At 40.2% G+C, this 23962-nt stretch overlaps 1 protein-coding gene across 8 annotated transcripts in view; it reads left to right on the plus strand.

Annotated features, from left to right (window-relative positions):
* Positions 1–23962, plus strand: part of RSPRY1 (ring finger and SPRY domain containing 1) — a 47711-nt gene that overhangs the window by 14688 nt on the left and 9061 nt on the right. For 7 of the 8 annotated variants that reach the window (XM_023210008.1, XM_023210014.1, XM_023210009.2 and 4 more), the window contains 10 exons: positions 235–739; positions 3767–3819; positions 4891–5003; positions 7002–7128; positions 7919–7977; positions 10164–10230; positions 10958–11089; positions 14475–14590; positions 15016–15159; positions 21061–21172. In XM_023210008.1, coding sequence (XP_023065776.1) covers positions 390–739; positions 3767–3819; positions 4891–5003; positions 7002–7128; positions 7919–7977; positions 10164–10230; positions 10958–11089; positions 14475–14590; positions 15016–15159; positions 21061–21172 — 1273 coding nt within the window. In that variant the 5' untranslated portion in view covers positions 235–389. Of the gene's footprint in view, positions 1–234; positions 744–3766; positions 3820–4890; positions 5004–7001; positions 7129–7918; positions 7978–10163; positions 10231–10957; positions 11090–14474; positions 14591–15015; positions 15160–21060; positions 21173–23962 lie in introns of those variants that run through there. The other variant, XM_023210015.1, reaches the window with a different exon arrangement.

Below are 23962 nucleotides of genomic sequence, written 5' to 3' on the forward strand. Positions count from 1 at the left end.
TCTATAAGAATATGGTTTGGCAATCAACTTTGTAATAGAATGATTAAAAGAAATTATTGATTGATTGCTAATTCTGTTATCCAAAGCTGTCTCTTGGTATTGGAAACCCATAAAAATAACCAAAGATGATTCTTCATTAGAATCCTAATATCTATAAAATCAGACTAGGAAAGTTTGAGTAATTAAGTGGTCAAGAATCTTCTATTCATTTTCCTTTTTCTCATTTTCTTTTAGAACTGCCATTGGATGACCAGAATTCCCTGTAGTTGATAATGTTGGGAATAAGCTCTGCAACTTTCTTTGGCCTTCAGTTGTTAAAAGCAAATAGGATGCAAATTCCTCAACTCCAGGTTATGAAAACAGTACTTGGAAAACTGAAAACTACCTAAATGATCGTCTTTGGTTGGGCCGTGTTCTTAGCGAGCAGAAGCCTTGGCCAGGGTCTGCTGTTGACTCTCGAAGAGCACATAGCCCACTTCCTAGGAACTAGAGGTGCCACTACTACCATGGGTAATTCCTGTATCTGCCGAGATGACAGTGGAACAGATGACAGTGTTGACACCCAGCAGCAACAGGCCGAGAACAGTGCAGTACCCACTGCTGACACGAGGAGCCAACCACGGGACCCTGTTCGGCCACCGAGGAGGGGTCGAGGACCACATGAGCCAAGGAGAAAGAAACAAAATGTGGATGGGCTAGTGTTGGACACATTGGCAGTAATACGGACTCTTGTAGATAAGTAAGTATCTGACTCACAGTCACCTCCAGTGGAATGAAAAGTGTTCTGCCAGGAACCATGACTTTAGGACTCCTTCAGTTCCTTTAGGACATACTTGCCAAGCCTTGTGCTCACAGGGCAAAGGAGAATATTTTAATTCTCCTCTGATGGCAGAGTAAATGAGATTTGATGTTTTTGCTTGCTGTCATCTATTCTGTCTGGAAATGTCTAACTGTTTCTGTAGCAGAAAACACTAATTAAAGCTATGATCTTTATTAGAGAATAGAATAAATATGGAGTGAGTTTATGTTGCTAGCTACAACAGGAAATGGTTTCGTGTAGGCTCACTGTTAATGGTACATGCCTGTGTATTCTACTGACCTCAGATTCAAGATAAGCTGTTTTACCGAGAACATGGCTACAGGCAACTTCTCTTGGCAACATAAGGACCAAGGTCAAGGAGAGTTTTCATTATCGTTTATTTGATCCTTTATTTATCCCTTATTTGACTGTCTTTAATCCGTTTAGGAAGCTTGTCAGTTGAAACTGCAAAGCACACCTGTACCTGTTTTGTCTTTTCCTCTGCTTTGTCTACCTCTAAATACAAAATCCCAGATTGAATAACACTGAAATTAAAGGACATCATTCAAGTGGAAAAAAACATTTAACTTAAAGTTGTATAGTTCAGTAGTTAAGAGCACAAAGCTTAGAACCATGATGGGCCTGGCTCAACTGCATGACATTGGGTAAGTTACTTCTTGAAACCTCAGATTCCTCATCTGTAAATGGGGGCTTAATACTGTTTCCACAAGGATTATCATGAGATAATGTACATAATGCATTTAGTGTGGAGCTTTGTACTTAACAGTTGTTCAGTAGATGGTAGTATTTTTTAAAAAGTTACTTAGGTGTTCTTTTTGCTTCAGGCCCTGCTAGTAAATTTAAGTGTATAAACATTTGATAATCACGTTTATAGAAACCTAGTTTCGCTTAGTTCCTCAAAAATTAAGCATAAAACAGAGTGTATCTGTGAATACAAATGAATTTTTAGAGCTGTATTAAAGTTTTCCATAAAATACTGGAGCATTTGTTAGTCTTCTAGAAGAGTAATTTTTTGGCCAGACACAATGCCTCCTACATCTAATCCCAACACTTTGAGAGGCTAAGGTAGAAAGATAGCTGGAGGCCAGGTCAAGGCCAGCCTGGGCAACATAGGGAGACCCCCATCTCTACAAAAAAATTTAAAAATTATCCAGGTACAGTGGTGCGTGCCTGTGGTCCCAGCTACTCAGGACTCTAAGACCAGAGTACCGCTAGAGTCCAGGAGTTTCCAGCTGCAGTGAGCTATGATCACGCCACTGCACTCCAGCCTGGGCAATAGAGCAAGACCCTGTCTCAAAAATTAATTAATTAAAATTTTTTTAATCTCTTTTACCAAATTGTAATAGAAGTTTTCCTTCCCAAATCAGGAAGTAAACCACAAGCAATGTTAATTTAAGCTCATTGGAAAAATGGGTGCAGAATAGACTTTGAGAGAGAGAGTTTTTTTGTTTTGTTTTGTTTTTAAAGAGACAGGGTCTTATTCTGTCACCCAGGCTGGGGTACAGTGGCATGATCATGACTTACTGTAGCCTCAGCCTCCCAGACTCAAAACAATCGTCCCACCTCAGCCTCCTAAGCAGCTTGGACTACAGGTATGTGGTACTGCATCTGGCTAATTTTTAAAAAAGCTTTTGTAGAGCCAGGTCTTGCCATGTTGCCCAGGCTGGTCTCAGATACCTGGACTCAAGCCATCATCCAGCTTCAGCCTCCCAAAGTGCTGGGATTGCAGATGTGGGCCCCCACGCTTGGCCCCTTGCAATGTTTTAAAAGACAGTAATGTAGTTTTACAAACCTCTTCGTTTTTAACTTCTTTCAACATTGAAATCTATCTTGCTATATATAAATCTACAACTGCTTCTGACTATTACAGAGTATTCCCTTGTATGCCTGAAAGTATTATATTTTGTTACATTTTCATCTGGTGATGGTCACTTAGGTTACTGCCAAATTTTTGTTCCTACAAATAGCACTGCAGTGAACAGCACAAATATGCATCAATTTTTGGACCTGTGTAAAAATTTATCTAGAAGTATTGGATATATGCATACTTAATTTTATTATTGCCAGATCATTCTTCAGAAATGTTTGCATCAGTCAGTTATATTGTTTAAACAGGCAGCACCTAGTGAGTACCTGAAATTGCCATACTAATTCCCATATCACAAGGTTATTCTCAGGATTAAATGACTTAAGATGATAGTTTTTTAGGCTTTTTTTTTCCCCACAGTAAAACAGAGACCCACAATATGTAAACAAGTAAGTGGTGAGTTCTTAAGCAGTTACAATTGTTTAATGGAAAACATTTCATTGTTGAAGTTCCCCTGAAGGACTTTTTAAAGATCTCTCGATCACACCACTGAATTAAGGTATAGAATGCCACTTTGGATCAATGTCTAGAATGTTAAATAGTTCCTTAAGTTTGGTTTTGTTTTCTTGTAATGCCATTTTATGAAGTATAAGCATGTAGTGGTATTTCCAGAAGAAAACTTCAAAATGAAGATGTGTCTATAGGCCCTTGCTTCCATAAGTCCTCAACCAGGATTGTCATCTCTCTTCCTGGCATTTCTCTGAGGTAAGTATGAAGATGATGTTGACCTTCCTGGCTTGTCTCAGTTGGCACTGGGCCTCTGAGTGTAAAGCTGAGAGTAGGCTGTGGTCTCCAGTTTAGTCCTGTGCTTTTACCCCAGGACACATAATAGTCCTTGTCTGTACCCACCTGCCTATTTTGTCTGTGGGTCATTGTGGACAATGACTGGAAATTAGCACATATGGTATACATTCATCCTTACAGGTCATAGCTCAGGTTGTCTCTTCTATCTCTTTCCTTACATTCGTGTTCATTTCTTCTGTCCCTTTTTACCTCCACACCTCCAGTTTGAATTTTCATTTGAAATTGTCATTTATTTCCTCAGGTTTAATGCCTTGAATTTTTTTTTTTTTTTTCAGTGATCAGGAACCTCCCTATTCAATGATAACGTTACATGAAATGGCAGAAACAGGTATTTTTAGTTTTGTTTTTATTACTTTGTAATGAATATATAATAAGAAAAGTAGCCACCTTTTGTTTTTTGTTTTGTTTTGAGATAAAAGACTCCAAAAAGACAGCATACATAACAATGAAAAAAGCCCTTACTATATGGAAATTTCCCTGAATAGGTATAATAGGCAATGTGCATAATGGCATTGCCCGGCATATATTTTTAAAAGAGAAAATTTAAAAATCTTCCAGTATGCCAAAAAAGAAAATAAAAACCAAACCCTAGAATTTTACATTTCCATCTAAATAAGAATTCAGAGAGCCTCCTGGGCTCTCACCATTTTTTTTTTTTTTTGGCATTGATGGATCTTCGACCATACTGTGCTGGAATGGAGAGATTATTTATATATAATTTTTTTTTTTTTTTTTTTTTTTTGAGACAGAGTCTTACTCTGTTGCCCAGGCTGGAGTGCAGTGGCACAATCACAGCTCAACTGCAGCCTCAACCTACCCTGGCCCAGGTGATCACCCCACCTCAGCCTCTCAAGTAGCTAGCACCACAGGCACATGCCACACTACCCAGCAATTGTTCTGTTTTTTGTAGAGACAGAATTTCACCATGTTGCCCAGGCTGGTCTTATATTCCTGGGCTCAAGGGATCCTCCTGCCTCAGCCTCCCAAAGTGCTGGATTACAGGTGTGAGCCACAGCCCCTGGCCAAGGATATTTTTTCTTCCTTAGTTTCCTAAGTATCATTCTGAAAACAAAGCCAACTGCTGAGTATACTTCATTTTCTCAGTTAACTCCTATGTAGTAAATAAGATGCTTAAAACTATTTTAATGTGAGAACACAAGACCATAGCTTAACCTTTTTCCAAATACAGGTACCCACAAATCACCAGACTCCTGTAACTTAAAATGTTTTTACTTCACCACGATGACTAGCAATTGATGATTATGTCCATGCCAAGTATTAGCTGCTAAAAATCTATAGACCAGAAGTCTTTCTTTTAATGTGAATTGATCTTGTGTGACATATTTTCACATTTTAAAAATAGTGACTCCATCATATAATCTTCTTGATTTGCTCTTAGATGAAGGATGGTTGGATGTTGTCCAGTCTTTAATTAGAGTTATTCCACTGGAAGATCCACTGGGACCAGCTGTTATAACATTGTTACTAGATGAATGTCCATTGCCCACTAAAGTAAGTTAATACTTATCTTTTAGAAAACTATCATTTTTGCTTAAGCACAGGATAAATGACCACAAAGAACATTTGATGTAATGTGTTTCATCTTTATACATTTGGGGTCTGTTTTATTCAGTATTGATTTTATTATGTAAATTTATTTTGTATTATGAAGAATTATGTCCTCTTTTTTTTTTCTCTTTGAGACAAGAGTCTCGCTCTGTCGCCCAGGCTGGAGTACAGTGATGTGATCTCGGCTCACTGCAACCTTCGCCACCCAGGTCCAAGCGATTCTCCTGCCTCAGCCTCCCAACTAGCTGGGATTACAGGCGTCCACCACCACAACCCGGCTGATTTTTGGATCTTACTCAAATGTATTAATGATTAGTGTAACCCTGGTTATCCCTTACATAGAACAAAAGCATCAAACTTTCATTGTCTTAGTCCATGTGTTTTACAGAGTCCTTTTTTTTTTTAATTGGATTCTGGCATCTTTCATTTTTAAGATGGAGTCTTGCTATGTTGCCCAGGCTAGTCTCAAACTCCTGGGCTCAAGCATCCTCCCACCTTGGCCTCCCAAAGTGCTGGGATTGCAGGCATGAGCCACTGTGCCCAGCCTTGATTCTGGCATTTTCATTCATCTGTTTAAGCCCAGCACAGAAAAACATTGTGGACAGAAGGGGAAAGGCTTTAGCCTACTCGCCAATGAATTTACCTTTGCCTAGGCTTATAAGAGGTGCCTGTTTCAATTTGCCTTCAACTCTGTTGGGTCAGGGTGCAGTGGTTCATGCCTGTAATCCCAAAATTTTGGGGGGCTGAAGCAGGAGGATCACTTAAGACCAGGAGTTTAAGACCAGCCTGGGCAACATAATGAGATCCCCATCTCTATAGAAAATTAAAATTATCTGGGCATTGTGACATGTGCCTGTAGTCCCCAGCTGCGAGGGAGGCTAAGGTAGGAGGATCACTTGAGCCCAGGAGGTAAAGGCTACAGTGAGCCATGATCACTTCACACCAGCCTGGGCAACAGAGCGAGAGCAAAAAGAAAAGAAGAAAACTGTTGGGATTTGTTTTTGCTTAGTAAAACTTTTTTTTTTTTGAGACAGAGTCTCTCTCTGTCTCCCAGGCTGGAGTGCAGTGGCGTGATCTCAGCTCACTGCAAGCTCTGCCTCCCGGGTTCACGCCATTCTCCTGCCTCAGCCTCCTGAGTAGCTGGGACTACAGGCGCCCACCACCACGCCCAGCTAATTTTTTGAAGTTTTTAGTAGAGACAGGATTTCACCGTGTTAGCCAGGATGGTCTCGATCTCCTGACCTCGTGATCCGCCCACCTTGGCCTCCCAAAGTGCTGGGATTACAGGCGTGAGCCACTGTGCCCAGCCGTAAAACTTTTTTTAAAGTAACTTTTTGCTTCAACATCACTAGCCTTTAATGTTTTCATAATGGCGTTTGAGTGGGTTTAATCTGTTTAGTGATTCAAGAATATGTAGCATATATTTGATACAACTTAAGCATTCTGAATGAAATGGAATCTAGTAAGTCATGAAAGGAGACTTTCAGGTTGATCAGAAATTTCCCATCAATGATATCATTGGGGTACATTGCATAATTTTTATATGGTCTTTCTGAGGTTATTTAACACCTGGTTATAGCTCCCCCCACCCCCCCTGAGGCGGAGCCTTGCTCTGTCATCCAGGCTGGAGTGCAGTGGCGTGATCTCAGCTCACTGCAACCTCCACCTCCCGGGTTCAAGTGATTCTCCTGCTCTGCCTCAGCCTCCCGAGTAGTTGGGATTACAGGCACGTGCCACCACGCCCGGCTAATTTTTGTATTCTTACTAGAGATGGGGTTTCACCATGTTGGCCAGGCTGGTGTCGAACTCTTGATCTCGTGATCTGCCCGCCTCGGCCTCCCAAAGTGCTGGTTATAGCTTTCGTCTCAAAAAAAAAAATGAGCCTAGGAAAACAACCTGTGTAATATATGGGTCAAACCCACTTGTACTTTTTTGTTTTAGGATGCACTCCAGAAATTGACTGAAATTCTCAATTTAAATGGAGAAGTAGCTTGCCAGGACTCAGGTCATCCTGCCAAACACAGGAACACATCTGCAGTCCTAGGCTGCTTGGCTGAGAAACTAGCAGGTAACTTTGGGACACTCCACAGTGGAAGATCTTAAGTTGTTTGACATTAAAGGGAAATTTGTACTGTAAGTCTTTGATCAAACCTGCTATACCAGAAATAAATCTCTTAACAATGATATTGAGAGACATAGACTAACTGGAAGAAAATTACTGAAAGGCTACAGAGGTGAATGCAATTTAATTTAGCTTTGTGGATTTTCAGGGGAAATTTTAAAAGAAAAAAGTTGTGCTTATTTGCTTTAAGAATAAGGAGCGGGGAAAAGAAAAAGGGAAAAAAGCTAAATTCAGCATAACAAAGATATGTATGTATGTATACAATATATAATTTGCATATATACACACTTTATAAAGTTTAGCTAGATTATGAAGACATACAAGGTAGGGGGAGAGGAAAAGGAACTTCTGATTGGAGCAATTCCTGAGAAGCAGATATTTAATTTGTTTATGAATATTACCCATTTTAAGAAAGTTAACAGCAAAGTATAGGGGCATAGCTCAGCTACTTACATCACATATTGTGGAAGAAACAATGGATTAGAAATCAGAACATGTGACTGCTGGGTTGGACTCTCCCATGTGCTTGCCAAGTGCCCTGGAGTTAGTTGCTTCACTCTGTGGGCTCACTTGCTTAACTGTGAGATGGGGCTGGTACTATTTTCTACCTCAGAGCAGGAGGCTTGAATAAGATACCAAGCGTGAAAGAGTTCTACCAAAACAATTTGATTGCTACCAGTGATTTAAAATAATATGGCATTTTAATTTATATCAAGTGTTCTTTGTATTTGTCTAGGTCCTGCAAGTATAGGTTTACTGAGCCCAGGAATACTGGAATATTTGCTACAGTGTCTGGTAAGTGAGACATCAAAACTATTTATTCCCAGTCATCTAGAAGTGGGCATCATCTAGAACTGTGCATTTTCTCAAATTGCTGGCATAGCCACTGGCACAGAGAATGGAATCAATTGTAAATTTTATTTGCAGGTGTTTCCTGAGTGCTTATTTATTCCCTCCTATGTTTAAAAAAGAGAGTGGGATTGGAATTTATCCCAACCAGCAAAAACAGCTGAGTTGGTCTGGTTTTAAATTTAGTCATAAGATAGCTGCTACGATTGGCTCTTTTGCATGTTCCTAGAGTTTGCCAAGTGGTAATAGGGACCTCCACAGTGGAAACAAAATTACATGGTGTTCCAAGCCAGGAGGCCATCAAGTCAGATTCCCAGTGTATATAAATCTCTGCTCCTCCCTGCCCTCCCTGTCACTGCTACTGTTCTTAAAACTGTTGTCACTGGAGTATTTAACATATTATGTGTGAAGCTTGTGGTTTGCTGAGGCTGTGCCCTCAGATCTCTCATAGTTCTGGCCTGTGGTCTTGAATGGTCTATATTTTTAAAAGTTATTTTTGTAAGCCTAGTGAGCATTGGCCTTTTTCAAAACTCTAGTCTGAAAACCCTTATTTGTCAATAGACACTGATATATGCTTAAAACACTTACCTTACTCTCAATGAGCACTCTGGGGATACAGCATGGCAGTCCTTTGATTTCAAGAAGTTGATTGGTTAGTTGAGGAAACAAAACTACTCAGACAAGATAATTAGCCTCCATTTTATCACAGGATGTGATCATGGGATAAAGTACTTCGTCAAGACTAAATGAGGGCCGGGCACGGTGGCTCACGCCTATAATCCCAGCATTTTGGGAGACTGAGGTGGGCAGGTCGCCTGAGGTCAGAAGTTCAAGACCAGCCTGACCAACATGATGAAACCCGGTCCCTACTAAAAATAAAAAAATTAGCTGGGCACGGTGGCATGTGCGTGTAGTCCCAGCTACAGGAGGCTGAGGCAGGAATTCACTTGAACCTAGAAAGCAGAGATTGCAGTTAGCTGAGATCTCACTGCACTCCAGCCTGGACGACAGAGCAAGACTCCATCTCAAAAAAAAGACTAAATGAGAAGGTGAGGGAGGTGGGTGGTATGGGTAAGGAGGGCTGGGGTGTCATGAAAGTCAGACTTCCTGATGAAGGTGGACCCTCACCTGGGTCATGCCGTAAGATTAGGATTTTACTGTGCCCAGAGGAGGAAAAATTGAATTTCTTAGCTAAGGGAACATCACAGGCAGAAGCCCAGAGACAGAGAAGTGTCTGATGAGAGAAGACAGTGTTCAGAGATAGGACACAGACTGAGTAGCCAGCTAGAAAGGGTTCAGGGCCTGAAAAGCCAGGCAGAGGGATATAGATGGATTTGAGAAGAAATAGAATGCTGAATAGGCTTTCCAGCAACAGGGATGGTGGTTATGTGAGCTTTCCGGAACTTAGGTGGGTACCAGGGAAGTCAGTGGGAATCATCTGATGTTCTGGAGCTCCTCTGGTGGCTTCCAATGCAGCAGTAGGGAAAGCATGGCTATGAGAAGGTGTCATGTTCAACAGATAGACCTTTCCTTAAAGGAGAACTCTTGTGACATGAACTTAAATGTAACTAGAAGAGTTCACTTGTTGCTTTCTCCTGTCTACCATCAGCATTTGTAGAATTCCTTTCAGGAAACAGCTTAAAAACTAAGCTATTAATTGTTAATTTAATTATTTATAATTTTGGAACTTGGTAGTGATAAGTGGTTCTTTTTAGGGTTCTAAGTAAAAGATCATTTTTAGTTTATAATTTAGGGTTTCTGTTTAGCTTGCATAAATGAATGTGAGAATCAATGTTTTATTTAACAAAGCCCTAATATAAGTTTTACTAAGTAAAATAACATAGTGTATTTAACAGGATACTTTTGAAATTTCCAAATCTATAAATTACTAGTGACTTTAAGAAAAAATTATAAGATTAAGAGAGCCTGTCCAGTTCATTACTGTTACTGTCATTACTAACATTGTTAGCCAAACGAATAATTGAGGACTTGAATGAATGGAACTTTTCTGACCACTCAGAAAAACATCTAGCACATACTGGGCAAGGAAATGAAACTGATAACTTGCCACCTCTGCAGGGGAATGATTTTTTTTTTTTTTTTTTTTTTTTTTATCTTTTGTTGTTTTTCAGAAGTTACAGTCCCACCCCACAGTCATGCTTTTTGCACTTATCGCACTGGAAAAGTTTGCACAGACAAGTAGGTATAGTGACTTCTTGCACTAATGATCTTCTGTATTGGTTGTTAAAAATTTTATTTTTCTTAGTTACTGGATGAGCCTACACTTTCAACCCCATCAGATGGGCATTACATTCTGTTTTCGTCTGGATAGACACGTTAAAGCCAATGAAGTATAACAGGGACAAAGGCAAGGATTTTCTCACCTAAGAATCAAAACTTGGTAACCATGATTACTCACTTTTTATAGCCAAAAATTTAGTAATGTGATTGCTACTTTCTAGAAAGAAGTGTGGTGGCTCATGCCCATAATCCCAGCACTTTGGGAGGCCAGAGCCAGAGAATCGCTTCAGGCCAGGAGTTCGAGACCAGGGTGGGCAACATAGCAAGACTCAATCTCTACAAAAAATTTTACAAAATCAGCTAGGCATGGTGGCATGCACCTGTGTTCCTAGCTACTTGGGATGCTGAGGCTGGGGGATCACTTGAGCCCAGTAGTTCAAGGTTACAGTGAGCCATGGTTGTGCCACTGCACTCCAGCCTAGACAACAGAGCGAGACCCTGTGACTAAAAAAAAGGAAAAGAAAATAGTCAAAGCTCTTTGGCTATGTTATCCCTAGAAATTTTAATTGAAGTCTAATCTAGTCTCCAATTCTTTAATTGCCTCTTCCCCTTAGCAATACTAATTTGCTGAGCAAATCATTCTACTCTTTCATTGTTAATTCAAGGATTATGTCTTTCCAAACAGGTGAAAATAAATTGACTATTTCTGAATCCAGTATTAGTGACCGGCTTGTCACATTGGAGTCCTGGGCTAATGATCCTGATTATCTGAAACGTCAAGTTGGTTTCTGTGCCCAGTGGAGCTTAGACAATCTCTGTAAGTGAGAGTTGTCCTTTATTAAAATGTCTGTTTCTATTTCCAGACTCATTTCTTTCATAGGCTCACTGGTCTTCCTTTTGCAGTGGTAAGTATGAGTCCTTATAAGGACCTCTACTGGCAGGTTGGATATATTCTAGCAGAAAAGTATCCTAGAGACCCTTTAGACAAGAATTGTATAGTATGCTTCTAATTCCAGCATTTTCTTGTTCAAAAACCTTTACTGGCACCCAGTTTCCTGCTGCATCAAAGCCCTTAATTATATGGCACTGTCTAACCAGCTCTTTCCAACACAAATCATCTCACTGTCCTACAAACAGGTCCTGATGATTCCTACCTCTGGACCTATTCCCCTCACTTGGAATTCCCTCTTTACTCCTCTCCCTTTCCCAACTTTGCTCTTCAAAACCCAAGTCATGTCTTACCTACATCATGAGAACTATTTCTGATTTTTCTCTTTTCCTCCTCCAAGGGCTGCTGGAACAAAAACTACTATAGGTTGAGTTTCTCTTATAGGTTGAATTTCTCTTATCTGAAATGCTTGGGACTGAAAGTATTTCAGATTTCACATTTTTTCAGATTTTGGAATATTGGCAGATACCCGGTTAAGCATCCCTAATCAAAAAATCTGAAATCCTCCATTGAGCATTTCCTTTGAGCTTCAAGTCTGCACTCAAAAAGTATTGGATTTTGGAGCATTTTGGATTTTCAGATTAAAAGTGATCAACCTGTATACTTCTGTACCCTCACTCCCCCATCCATAGTTAGTACTGTGCTAAAGCACAACTGACATGTAAATCCACCCCCACTGTTACCCCAATATTGTGGGGAGGAGCTTCCTGCACAGCCTGTGAAGTGCCAGTTAAAGAATAATTCTGAAAGAGTGCAATTTGGATTTTGTTCATACAAAATGATTCTCTAGGGAATGGAACCATAAATCTAGCAGTGCTGCCTTTCCTAGCATTTGTTTGATTGATCTTCAAATGGCAATGCTGCAGCAAAACTCTGGCTATGTCTCCCCACCTATTCTGCCATTTACGAGCACCTCTACTCCTTAACTAGGATAGCACTACCTTATTTATTTGTTTGTTTATTTTTAATGTATGAAAAATCAGTGTGTTTTACCTTCCAGGAGGATTATTTTTAATGGAAATATAGTAATACATATTTTTGGAGCACATGAGATATTTTGATACAGTCATACAATGAGTAATTACCACATCAGAGTAAATGGGATATCTGTCCCCTCAAGCATTTATCATTTATTTGTGTTACAAACATTCCAATTACGCTCTTTTGGTTTTTTAAAATTTCTTTGTTTTGCACTTTTCTTTTAGTTATTTTTAAATGTACTATAAATTGTTGACTGTAGTCACCTGTTGTGCTGTCAAATACTAGGTGTTCTTCATTCTATCTAGCTATATTCCCATTAACCAACCCCATTTCTCCCCCACCCCGACTACCCTTCCCAGCCTCTGGTAACCACCCGTCTATTTTCTATTTTCATGAGTTCAGTTGTTGTAATTTTTAGCTCCCACAAAAATTAGTGAGAATGTGCAAAGTTTGTCTTTTTGTGCGTGACTTATTTCACTTAACATCATGTCTGACAGTTCCATCCATTTAATTGTAAATGGCAGGATCTCATTCTGTTTTTGTGGCTGAACAGTACACTATTATGTGTATGTGCCACATTTTCTTTAGTCATTTGTCTCTCCATGGACACTTAGGTTGATTGCAAATCTTGGCTATTGTGAGTGCTGCAATAAACATGAGATTGCAGATATTTCTTTGATATGCTCATTTCCTTTCTTTTTGGTATATATCTAGCAGCAGAATTGCTGGATCATATGGTAGTTCTGTTTTTAGCTTTTTGAGGAACCTCCATACTGTTCTCCATAGTGGCTGTACTAATTTACATTCCTACCACCAGTGTACAAGGGTTACCTTTTCTCCACATCCTCACCAGCATTCACTGTTGCCTGTTTTTTTGGATAAACGCCGTTTTTACTGGGGTGAGATGATAGCTTATTGTAGTTTTGATTTGGATTTCTCTGATGATCAATAATGTTGAGTACCTTTTCATATATCTGTTTGCCATTTGTATGTGTTCTTTTGATAAATGTCTATTCAGTTGTTCTGCCCACTTTTTAATCAGATTATTGGATGTTTTCCTGTTGAGTTATATGACCTTCTTATATATTCTGGTTATTAATCCTTTGTCAAATGGATAGTTTGCAAATAGTTTCTCCCATTCTGTGGGATGTCTCTTTACTTCGTTGAGCATTTCCTTTGCTGTAAGAAACTTTTTAGCTTAGTATGATCCCATTTGTCCATTTTTGCTTCGGTGCCTGTGCTTTTGGGGTATTCAAGAAATCTTTGCCCAGATTAGTGTCCTGGAGAGTTTCCCCAATGTTTTATTTTAGTAGTTTCATAGTTTGAGGTCTTAGATTTAAGTCTTTAATCCATTTTGATTTGATTTTTGTAGGCTATGAGAGATGGGGTCTAGTTTTATTCTTTTGTTTATGGATATGTGGTTTTTCTAGCATCACTTATTGAAGACACTGTCCTTTCCCCCAATGTATGTTCTTGGCACCTTTGTTGAAAATGAGTTCAACGTAGATGTGTGGATTTATTTCTGGATTCTCTATTCTGTTCCATTGGTCCATATGTCTGTTTTTATGCCAGTACCATGCAGTTTGGGTTCCTGTAACTCCGTAGTATAATTTGAAGTCAAGTAATGTGATTCCTCCAGTTTTGTTTTTTTGCTCAGGGCCAGGTTTTTTGCTATTCTGGGTCTATTGTAGTTAGGATAAATTTTAGGATTATTTTTTCTATTTCTGTGAAGAATGTCATTGGTATTTTGATAGGGATTGCATGGAATGTGTAGATTGCTTTAAGTAGTGTAGACATTTTAACAATATTGAGTCTTCCAATCCATGAACATGGTATATCTTTGTGTCCTCTTCAATTTCTTTCATTAGTGTTTTATAGTTTTCATTGTAGAGATCTTTCACTTCTTTGATTAAGTTTATTCCTAGGTATCTTATTTTATTTATAACTTTTGTAAATACAATTACTTTCTTGATTTCTTCTTCAGATTGTTTGCTATTGGCATATAGAAATGCTATTGATTTTTGTATGTTAATTTTATATCCTGCAACTTTATTGAATTTGCTTTTTAGTTCTAATAGCTTATTGGCGGATTTTTTTAGGTTTTCCTAAATATAAGATCATATTATCCACAAACACGGATAATTTGACTTCTTCCTTTCCATTTTGGATGCCCTTTATTTCTTTCTCTTGTCTGATTGCTGTAGCTGGCACTAGCTTCTTCTTTTCCCCACAGCTGCCTGCCTTAGAAACATGAACACTCTTTCTTTTGCAGTTTTAAAAGAAGGTAGACAGCTGACCTATGAGAAAGTGAACTTGAGTAGCATTAGGGCCATGCTGAATAGCAATGATGTCAGCGAGTACCTGAAGATCTCACCTCATGGCTTAGAGGTAGGTAACGCTTCTACAGTTAGACCCTTTGGGGGATGAGAGGGTAATTATTTTAATCCTTGCATAGCCAGTTGTCTTAGGGCTGGTGCTTCCCTCTCTCCCTGTATTTTGGAAGTGTTGCTGACTTCATGGGGAAGTCTTGATGAAAGAGCTGCTTATGAACAGAAGGTACCATAAGGCACTAAATGTGTCAGGATTAAAGAACTGTTTGAAGAATGGCTACAAACAATTCTTTGATTCTGTATGTTGCCAAATGCCTTATATAGTTTGATTTTGTACTTTTTGTCACTGAGGATGGACAGAGGAAACAATAGTCCACCAGAAACTTTAATAAGGAAAAATACACTCAGCCTTCCCAGTAGTCAGTTATCTTTGGTGGTCTTCAGGCCTTCATGGTTGATTGTCACATTTTTTGGTTTTGCCAGGCTCGCTGTGATGCCTCCTCTTTTGAAAGTGTACGTTGCACCTTTTGTGTGGATGCTGGGGTATGGTACTATGAAGTAACAGTGGTCACTTCTGGCGTCATGCAAATTGGCTGGGCCACTCGAGACAGCAAATTCCTCAATCATGTAAGTACCCTAGAGAACTGTGAAAATGGGGGCAGTGGCAGTTTGCTTTTTCCCCCTAGTTGGTGGGTGGAAAATACTTAGACATACTTATTTTTCAAATAGATTTGCTCAATAATCTTTTCTTGGGCAGAGCCACATGGTACCAGATCCCTAACAATGATCTACTAAACCGATAGAAAAATAGGAAAACACAAGTGAAATTGCCCCTCAGCCTTTTCTTTTTCTTGAATCTTAAGTTCATGCTAATTTTTCACCTAGAGGCTGGATGTGTCTTTTGTCTTTGTAGGCTCTGCTTCTGCCCCAGCCACATATTTGGCTCATTTCTTAAACAGGAAGTAGTGCTGATTATTACCTTGAGTTTAAGCTCTAAGAGCTTTGTAGGGATTCTCTTCCTTTCAAGAAATAGAGTGTTGGCCTGACTTCTTTCACTTGACTTTTACCTAGTAATTAGTTGGCACATTTTTCTCAATATTTAGTTGTTTATCTTTTGTTATAGAAAGCTGTAATATAAAGGGGAAAATTAAATCCTAGCGTAAGTAGCATTGAAGGTGTTGGAGTTCCTCCCTTTCCTACAGATGTATGATTTCTTGTCACTTTATACCCTTCTAACACCGAGGCCATTTGGCTTTCTTCTGTTGATCAAATTATAAACTGTTTGGAATTAATCCAGTTTTGATCAGGAATATTTTGTTTTCATATGATTTCTATCATTTGAGGTGGGAGAAGCCCCTTGAATTATTTTGTTAATCTAAATAATAGTCCCCCGTCCAATATGTAAGATCCTGGAATGGGTTTTAGAAGTGATCCAACAAAATCAAATTAAACTTGCCGGCCATAAGCATGGTGAAGTTTTCTGGTTTTTTGCTTTGCTTTTAGAGACAGGTCTCACTGTGTTGCTTAGGCTGGCCTCGAACTCCTGGGCTCAAGCCATCCTCTTACCTCAGCCTCCCGAATAGCTGGGACTACAGGAGCATCCCATGGTGAGCTACTTATAAGCATAGATTTTAAAGGCCTATTTCAGCAAGGCTGTATTTCACCCTGGAATTGTTGATGGTGTATTATTAAAACTCCTAGGCTGGAGAGAGACAAATTGGAGGAAAAGGGCCAGTGGAGAGGTCAAGTCTGGACTCTTGTCTGGGGTGGAGAACTAGACCCCAGTCTGCCAATCATCTGATTCCCACAATAGCTTTTACTGTTAGAATTTCCATTTCACAGATGAGAAAACTGGGACAGAGTAGGAAGAAACTCATACCAGAATTTAGCGGCCTTCCTATTCTACAGCAGTTGTTTTCTTTGTATTCAAAAATGGGGAAAATCTCAGAGAATTAGCCAGTTTCCTCATTTGGAAATGAAAAGTTGTTCTAGAACTAGAAGTAATATAGGGGATTCTTCCACAGAGGAAGCTTCAATATAAAATGTGTTTCTCCTGATTTGGCAGCAAACACACTACAGATCTAGATTTGACACCGAATGTTACAAATGTGTTTTTTTAATGACCAGTGAAGCTGGATCTTTTCATTTGCTCGATGAAACTATAATTTTTGCCATGTAGTTGCAGACCTTTGGCTTCTCAAGTTAAAGACTTAAATACTGTTTTTTTATCCTCCAGATCACTTGACAGGCTATTGGTTTCTTTAAAAGCAAACATTCTTCCCTGATCCAAGCATTAGTTGATTCCCTATTAGAAACTGATAAAGTCTGATATGATGTCTTTTCCCAAATACAGGATTTTAATGATGTTGCCATATTTAAAACTTTGCTTCAAATGTACATTGTTCTGGTGATTCTGAATCTTTTTGCCTATTCAGACAGGGTGTGATTCTATGGAGTAAGTAATTCCTAGGATACATCCAGTTTCAAAAGATTCCAAGTGTCTCCATAGTGCGTCTTAACTTGAACTCTTGCTGCTTAGGTTTCCATTTTAAAAGGCTGGCCACTGGGCTTAATTTTAGGTCATTAAAATAAGCTTAAGGATAGTTCTGTTCAGGTAATCTACAGAACAGTTTGTCTTGTTTATTGTATATTTTTATGGAGGCTTAGGAGGAGCAACTCTCCAAGGTTGTACTCTGATTTATCTAAAATATCTTTTGCCTTTTGGCCGGGCACGGTGGCTCACACCTGTAATCCCAGCACTTCGGGAGGCTGAGGTGGGTGGATCACTTAAGGTCAGGAGTTTGGCCAACATGGTGAAACCCCGTCTCTACTGAAAATACAAAAATTAGCTGAGTGTGGTGGCGGGCACCTGTAATCCCACCTACTCAAGAGGCTAAGGCAGGAGAATTGCTGGAACATAGGAAGCGGCAGTTGCAGTGAGCCCAGATTGCACCACTGCACTCTAGCCTGGGCGATAGAGTGAGATTCTGTCTCATAAATAAATAAATAAATAAATAAATAAATAACTTTTGCCTTTTCATGAGCATCTGTCATGTGATAGATCTTCCACATATTCATCTTTAATCTTTTTGAGAGTTTGGAAAGATATTATTCTGCCATTTAAAGATGAGGAAAATCAAGTTCAGAGAAATTAAGAAACTTGTCCAAAGCCATCTAGTCTCCAGCTGCTAGAGATTTCAAACCCTGGTCAGGATAGCCCATGCTCCTTCCTCTGTTGAAGCATCCTGCCTTGGAGAAAATGACTGGCTATCTCAGACAGAAAAGGAATGACTTAGAAGCCTTTCCGGGGCCTCCAGATTATGGAGAAGTTTGGGAACTAGACAGGCTCCAAGGCAATGTCAGGGCCAAGAAACAGGAAGTACAACAGCCAGTGTTTTAGGGGAATGATCTGGCCAGCATGTAGCCACCATTGCTGCTGGAAATCAATCCTAACTATCCCTCTGTGTGGGGTCACTTGCACCATACTGAGTGTTTGATGGGAAAGTCCAGCTGGCCAAGGCTAGGTCATATCTTTACCTTTCCACTTCCAAAGGAGGCGGCAGAGCACTGTCTTCATACATTTCCCATAACAGGAAGCAGTTGGGATGCTCTACAGCAGGAAAAAGACAGTGTCCACCACATGGGACTATTCCCTGAATGACAAGCTGCTGTGGATAAACTTTCTTTTGTTTGTATTTGGTAATATTCCATTGCTAAAATATGCATGACCAAAAAACAGTTCAAAATAAATACCAAGCTAGCCGCTGTATTCTCTCATTTATCTGTCCTAGCCAATGGAAACCGAAATTAATCCTGCTGGGAACATTTTGAGCTGAGAGAAGGTGTAGAACATCTAGATTGTTCTCTGAGATGCTCAAGAGATTTTTAAAGTGCATCTCAGCTAGGCAGAGGCATCTTCTCTCCTTAAATCTGTAGATTCTGCTCTGTAGTTAAAGTTATTAGAGTTCCTTCTTTGTGCTACAGTGCCACTCTGTTGTGGAACTTATCCAGTCATCAAAGATACTGCATGGTAAAGAATGTGTAATGAGTCTGCTCTTTACCAACTCATGGTGGCTAGTTTCTAGGAATTTCTTTCAAGTGTTCTATCAAGGATTTACCAAGACATTAAAAGGTGAAGATAGAAAAGAATTGCTTGCCTTTTACCTATGCCCCAATGGCTACACTTTAGTGGTTTTTAAGTTTTTTACTTACTGACTTGTTCAGCCTTTGAAAGGGATGGCAAGGCATTCTTTCTAACAAGTGGTGAATTTGTTTTCTTTTGTTTTGAGACAGAGTCTCACTCTGTCACCCAGGCCAGGGTGCAGTGGCACGTGGTCTCTGCTCACTGCAACCTCCGCCTCCCAGGTCTAGGCAATTCTTGTGCCTCAGCCACCAGAGTAACGGGGGTTATAGGTGTGCACCACCACACCCAGATGATTTTTGTATTTTTAGTAGAGACAGGGTTTTGCCATGTTGGCCAGGCTGGTCGCAAACGCCTGGCCTCAAGTGATCCGCCTCCCAAAGTGCTGAGATTACAGGCATGAGCCAGCACTCCTGGCAGCCTTGGGTGGTGAATTTCTAAGGCAATTAGATGCAAGCTCATTTAACTCTTGAATAGTTTGAATAGTGAATATCAGTAGCTATTTCAGAAGAGTCCCTTTGGAGAGCATTCATCTAAATTCAGTATGTTGTAATCCAAAAATTTAGTACAAAATCATTGCATTTGAACTTTTTTTCCAATCTATCTCCTCACTGTATTTTTTGCCCCATAGAAGAAGCAGGCCATCAGGACCTGATCGTACCTGGATTTGGCCATTTTCAATTTCTTTCTCTAGTAAACCTTTTCACCATTGTTCCTTAAAGATAGCAGTTGTCTGATTTGCATGCTGCTGCTATTTTTTGTAAGCACTCAAAATAATTTGTTAAGATCTCAGCCACCCTTTTATTTTAACAGTTCTGTGAAATAATTGAAAGGCAGTAAGTAAGAAAAAGAAGAAACTGCCAGGTACAGTGGCTCACGCCTGTAATCCCAGCACTTTGGGAGGCCAAGGCGGGCAGATCACCTGAGGTCTGGAGTTCGAGACCAGCCTGACCAACATGGAGAAACCCTCTCTCTACTAAAAATACAAAATTAGCTGGGCATGGTGGCTCATGCCTGTAATCCCAGCTACTCAGGAGGCTGAGGCAGGAGAATCGCTTGAACCCGGGAGTCAGAGGTTGCGGTGAGCCAAGATCGCCCCATTGTACTCCAGCCTGGGCAGCGAGTGAAACTCCATCTCAAAGGAAAAAAAAGAAGTAACTGCCAAGGACCTGTACAATCCTCAAATCAAGCTGATCTCAAAATAGCTTTTAGCTGAGTCTCCACTATAACCTTTCTCTTGTCTCCAGTTTTGAAATCTCTGAATATTTGGGTATTTTAAAGTCTGCTACATGCAAGGAAGGTATTTGCCTGATCTGATCTTGTTACTGGAAAGGGTCTGGATCCAGATCCCAAGAGAGGGTTTTTTGACCTTGCACAAGAAAGAATTTGGGGCGAGGCTATAGAACAAAGTGAAAACAAGTTTATTAAAGAAACAGAAGAATGTCTACTCTATAGGCAGAGCAGTGGCATGGGCTGCTCAACTGAGTGGACTTAGGTTATTTCTCGATTATATGCTAAACAGGGGTAGATTATTCATGTGTTTTCTGGGAAAGGGGCAGGCAATTCCCAGAACCAAGGGTTCCTCCCCTTTTTAGACTATATAGAGTAACTTCCAAACTGCCATGACATTTGTAAACTGTCATGGCACCCGTTAGAGTGTCTTTTAGCATGCTAATGCATTATAATTAGCATATCATGAACAGTGAGGATGACCAGAGGTCACTTTTGTTGCCATCTTGGTTTTGGTGGGTTTTGGCCAGCTTCTGGCTGGCTTCTTTGTCACATCCTGTTTTATCAGCAGGGTCTTTGTGACCTGTATCTTGTGCTGACCTCCTGTCTCATCCTGTGACTAAGAATGCCTGACCTCTTGGGAGTGCAGCCCAGCAAGTCTAAGCCTCATTTTACCCTGCCCCTATTCAAGATGGAGTCTCTCTGGTTTGAATTCCTCTGACAATCTTGTACTGGTATACAAGTGTACTGGTCTTGGAATCAGAAGAATTTAGGTTCAAACCTGGCTCTCTTTCTTGGGCAAGTAATATATGCTTGGGCAAGCTGGGTGACCTCTCTGAGCGTTTGTTTCCTCTTACAATGGAGTCTGATGCCACCAGCCTCATGGTAGTTAGTGAGAATTAAATGAACTAACAAATGTGAAAGTGCCTGAACAAAGGAGGTACTGGGCAAATATTTGTTGATGAAGTCATTATCTGTTCACTTGGGACCAGCCCTCTAAGTCATAATTTTAGTATTTTCCAAAAACCATGAGCTCTCTCTTCATCCAGAAAGCTTAGAATCCCAGCCACTAGGTCAGTGGTTGTAAAAAACACACTCTCTCTTCCCAGGTCAGAGCAGGCAGACTTGCTAATCTTCTGGACCTTGTCTCCCTCCAGGAAGGCTATGGCATTGGGGATGATGAATACTCCTGTGCGTATGATGGCTGCCGGCAGCTGATCTGGTACAATGCCAGAAGTAAACCTCACATACACCCATGCTGGAAAGAAGGTATTCATTCCCTCCATTATAAATTTATCAAGTGGGTTAAGACATATGGTTATTATGAGGCATTGATTAAGCCTTAAAATGTCTTAGAAGAAGATCAAATGTGAAAAGGGATATTAACTTTTGTGTCACTGCCAAAGATAAAAATGGTACTCCTCCAATAAATTTACCTCTGGTGTAGTCCTTCCTGTAGCAAAAACGTTTCAGAAAATAAATTTTTTGGCCGGGCGCGGTGGCTCAAGCCTGTAATCCCAGCACTTTGGGAGGCCGAGACGGGCGGATCACGAGGTCAGGAGATCGAGACCATCCTGGCTAACACGGCGAAACCCCGTCTCTACTAAAAATACAAAAAATTAGCCGGGCGAGGTGGCGGGCGCCTGTGGTCCCAGCTACTTCAGGAGGCTGAGGCGGGAGAATGGCGTGAACCCGCGAGGCGGAGGTTGCAGTGAGCTGAGATCCGGCCACTGCACTCCAGCCTGGCAGACAGAGCAAGACTCCGTCTCAAAAAAAAAAAAGAAAATAAATTTTTTACATTCGTCAGAAAATGATACTGTTAAGATTAGTATGAATTCTCTTCCTCTTTGGATCTATTTTGAATTAAAACAGCCATGCCAATATCAGGGACACTGGAATTGTAATGCCACTAAAATGAAGATTTTTCAGAGACAAGATGGCTATGGAACACGTCCTATCCAGTGACCACGCTCTAAGGAAATAGGGTCATATGGTAGAAGATATAACCTCTGGAAGGATTGGATTCTTAGCATCAGAGATAGATAGAGGATATAACCCAGCTCTTTCTCCAAGCATCCCTCTCTCATTTTGCTACCCTAGTCAGCATTGTGGATATAAACTGAATTTTTAGGCATGCTAATAAAGCAGAAATTTAGGCTGAGGCAGGTGGATTGCTTGAAGTCAGGAGTTCAAGACCAGCCTGGCCAACATGGTGAAACTTCATCTCTACTAAAATACAAAAATTAGCCAGGTGTAGTGGCACCCACCTGTGGTCCCAGCTACTTGGGAGGCTGAGGCAGGAGAATCACTTGAACCCAGGAGGCAGAGGTTGCAATGAGCCAAGATTGCGCCACCGCACTCCAGCCTGGGCAACAGAGTGAGACTCTATCTCAAAAAAAAAAAAAAAAAAAAAAAGGAAAGCAAGCAGGAATTTGCCCACCCCCATGTGGAAACAGCTCCACTTGATTAAATTGATAGTGTGGGGAAAAAAGTCAGAAAAGCCAACAGGAACACTCATTTTAATGACTTGCAGGTTCTTTAGAAGGAACATAAAACTTCTTCATTTAATTAAGCGTATGATAAAGACACTGTTTTCAAAAACTAGCTTGTTTTTTAATAAGAATTTTTAAAGGATTATTCGAGTAATATGTTTATTATAAAAATGTGAAAAGTAGAAAATGAACAAAATGAATAAACTAAAAATCCCCTGTAATTTCTCCAGAGCTTTTTAAAAATGCTTAAATTATATACATATATTTGTGTTGTTGTTATACTTAATACCTTGAACAGCTTTCCAGGTTATTAAATAACATTACTTTTTATTGTTGTTGTTTTTGGGACAGGGTCTCACCTATCGATAGCCCAGGCTTGAGTGCGGTGGTGTGATCACAGCTCATACAGCCTTGACCTCCCAGGCACAATCCATCCTCCCACCTCAGCCTGTCCAGTAGCTGGGACTACAGGGACACACCACCACGCCTGGCTAATTTTTGTATTTTTTTGGTAGAGACAGGGTTTTGCCATGTTTCCCAGGCTCATCTCAAACTTCTGGGCTCAAGTGATCCATCCAACTCTGGCCTCCCAAAGTGTCGGGATTACAGGCCTGAGCCACCATGGCCCGGACAGTAACATTACTTTTAATGGCTTCTCAGTATTCCATTATATAGTTGTACTGTGATATACTAATTAATACCTCATTGTTGGACATTGACATTTTTGCCTTTTGAAATTATCATTATAGACCATTCTGGATATTCTCAAGACAAAACCCTTAGAAGTGAAACTTCTCTGGCAAGGGGGATATAGAATTTCAGAGCTTTTGCTGTATATTGCCAGATTTTCCTCCACCAGCATTGAGTGTCCATTTTTCTTGTCATTGCTGTGTAATTTCATTTGTTTATCTTTGACAAACAAATTTGTTTATCTCATCTTTCAAAACCAAAATTGGGCCAGATGTGGTGACTCATACCTTTAATACCAGCAGTTTTGGAAGTCGAAGTGTGAGGATCCTTTGAGAGGATCACTTGGGGCCAGGAGTTTGAGATTAGCCTGGGCAACATAATGAGAACCCCCGTCTGTAAAAAAATTTTTTAAATTTGCCAGGTGTGGTGGTACGTGCCTGTAGTCCTTGTTACTCAGGAGGCTGAAGCAGGAGGATCACTTGAGCCCAGGAGTTTGAGGCTGCAGTGAGTGAGCTAGGATTGTACCACTGCACTCCAGCCTGGGTAATGGAGCAAGACCTTGTCTTAACAACGAAAACAACAAAACCAAAAACTGAAACCTTAAGAGTTTTACTTTATTTGATAAGTGAAGATAAATACTTTTTTTTTTTTCCTTTTTTTTGAGACAGAGTCTCACTCTGTCATCCAGGCTGGAAGTGCAGTGGGCAATCTCAGCTCACTGCAACCTCCACGTACAGGGTTCAAGCGATTTTCCTACCTCAGCCTTCCAAGTATTACAGGCACCCGCCATAACACCCGGGTTATTTTTGTATTTTTAGTAGAGATGGGGTTTCACCATGTTGGCTGGGCTGGTATCAAACTGACCTCAGATGATCTT

Source organism: Piliocolobus tephrosceles, chromosome 17 (assembly GCF_002776525.5).
Source record: "Piliocolobus tephrosceles isolate RC106 chromosome 17, ASM277652v3, whole genome shotgun sequence".
Taxonomy (NCBI): domain Eukaryota; kingdom Metazoa; phylum Chordata; class Mammalia; order Primates; family Cercopithecidae; genus Piliocolobus; species Piliocolobus tephrosceles.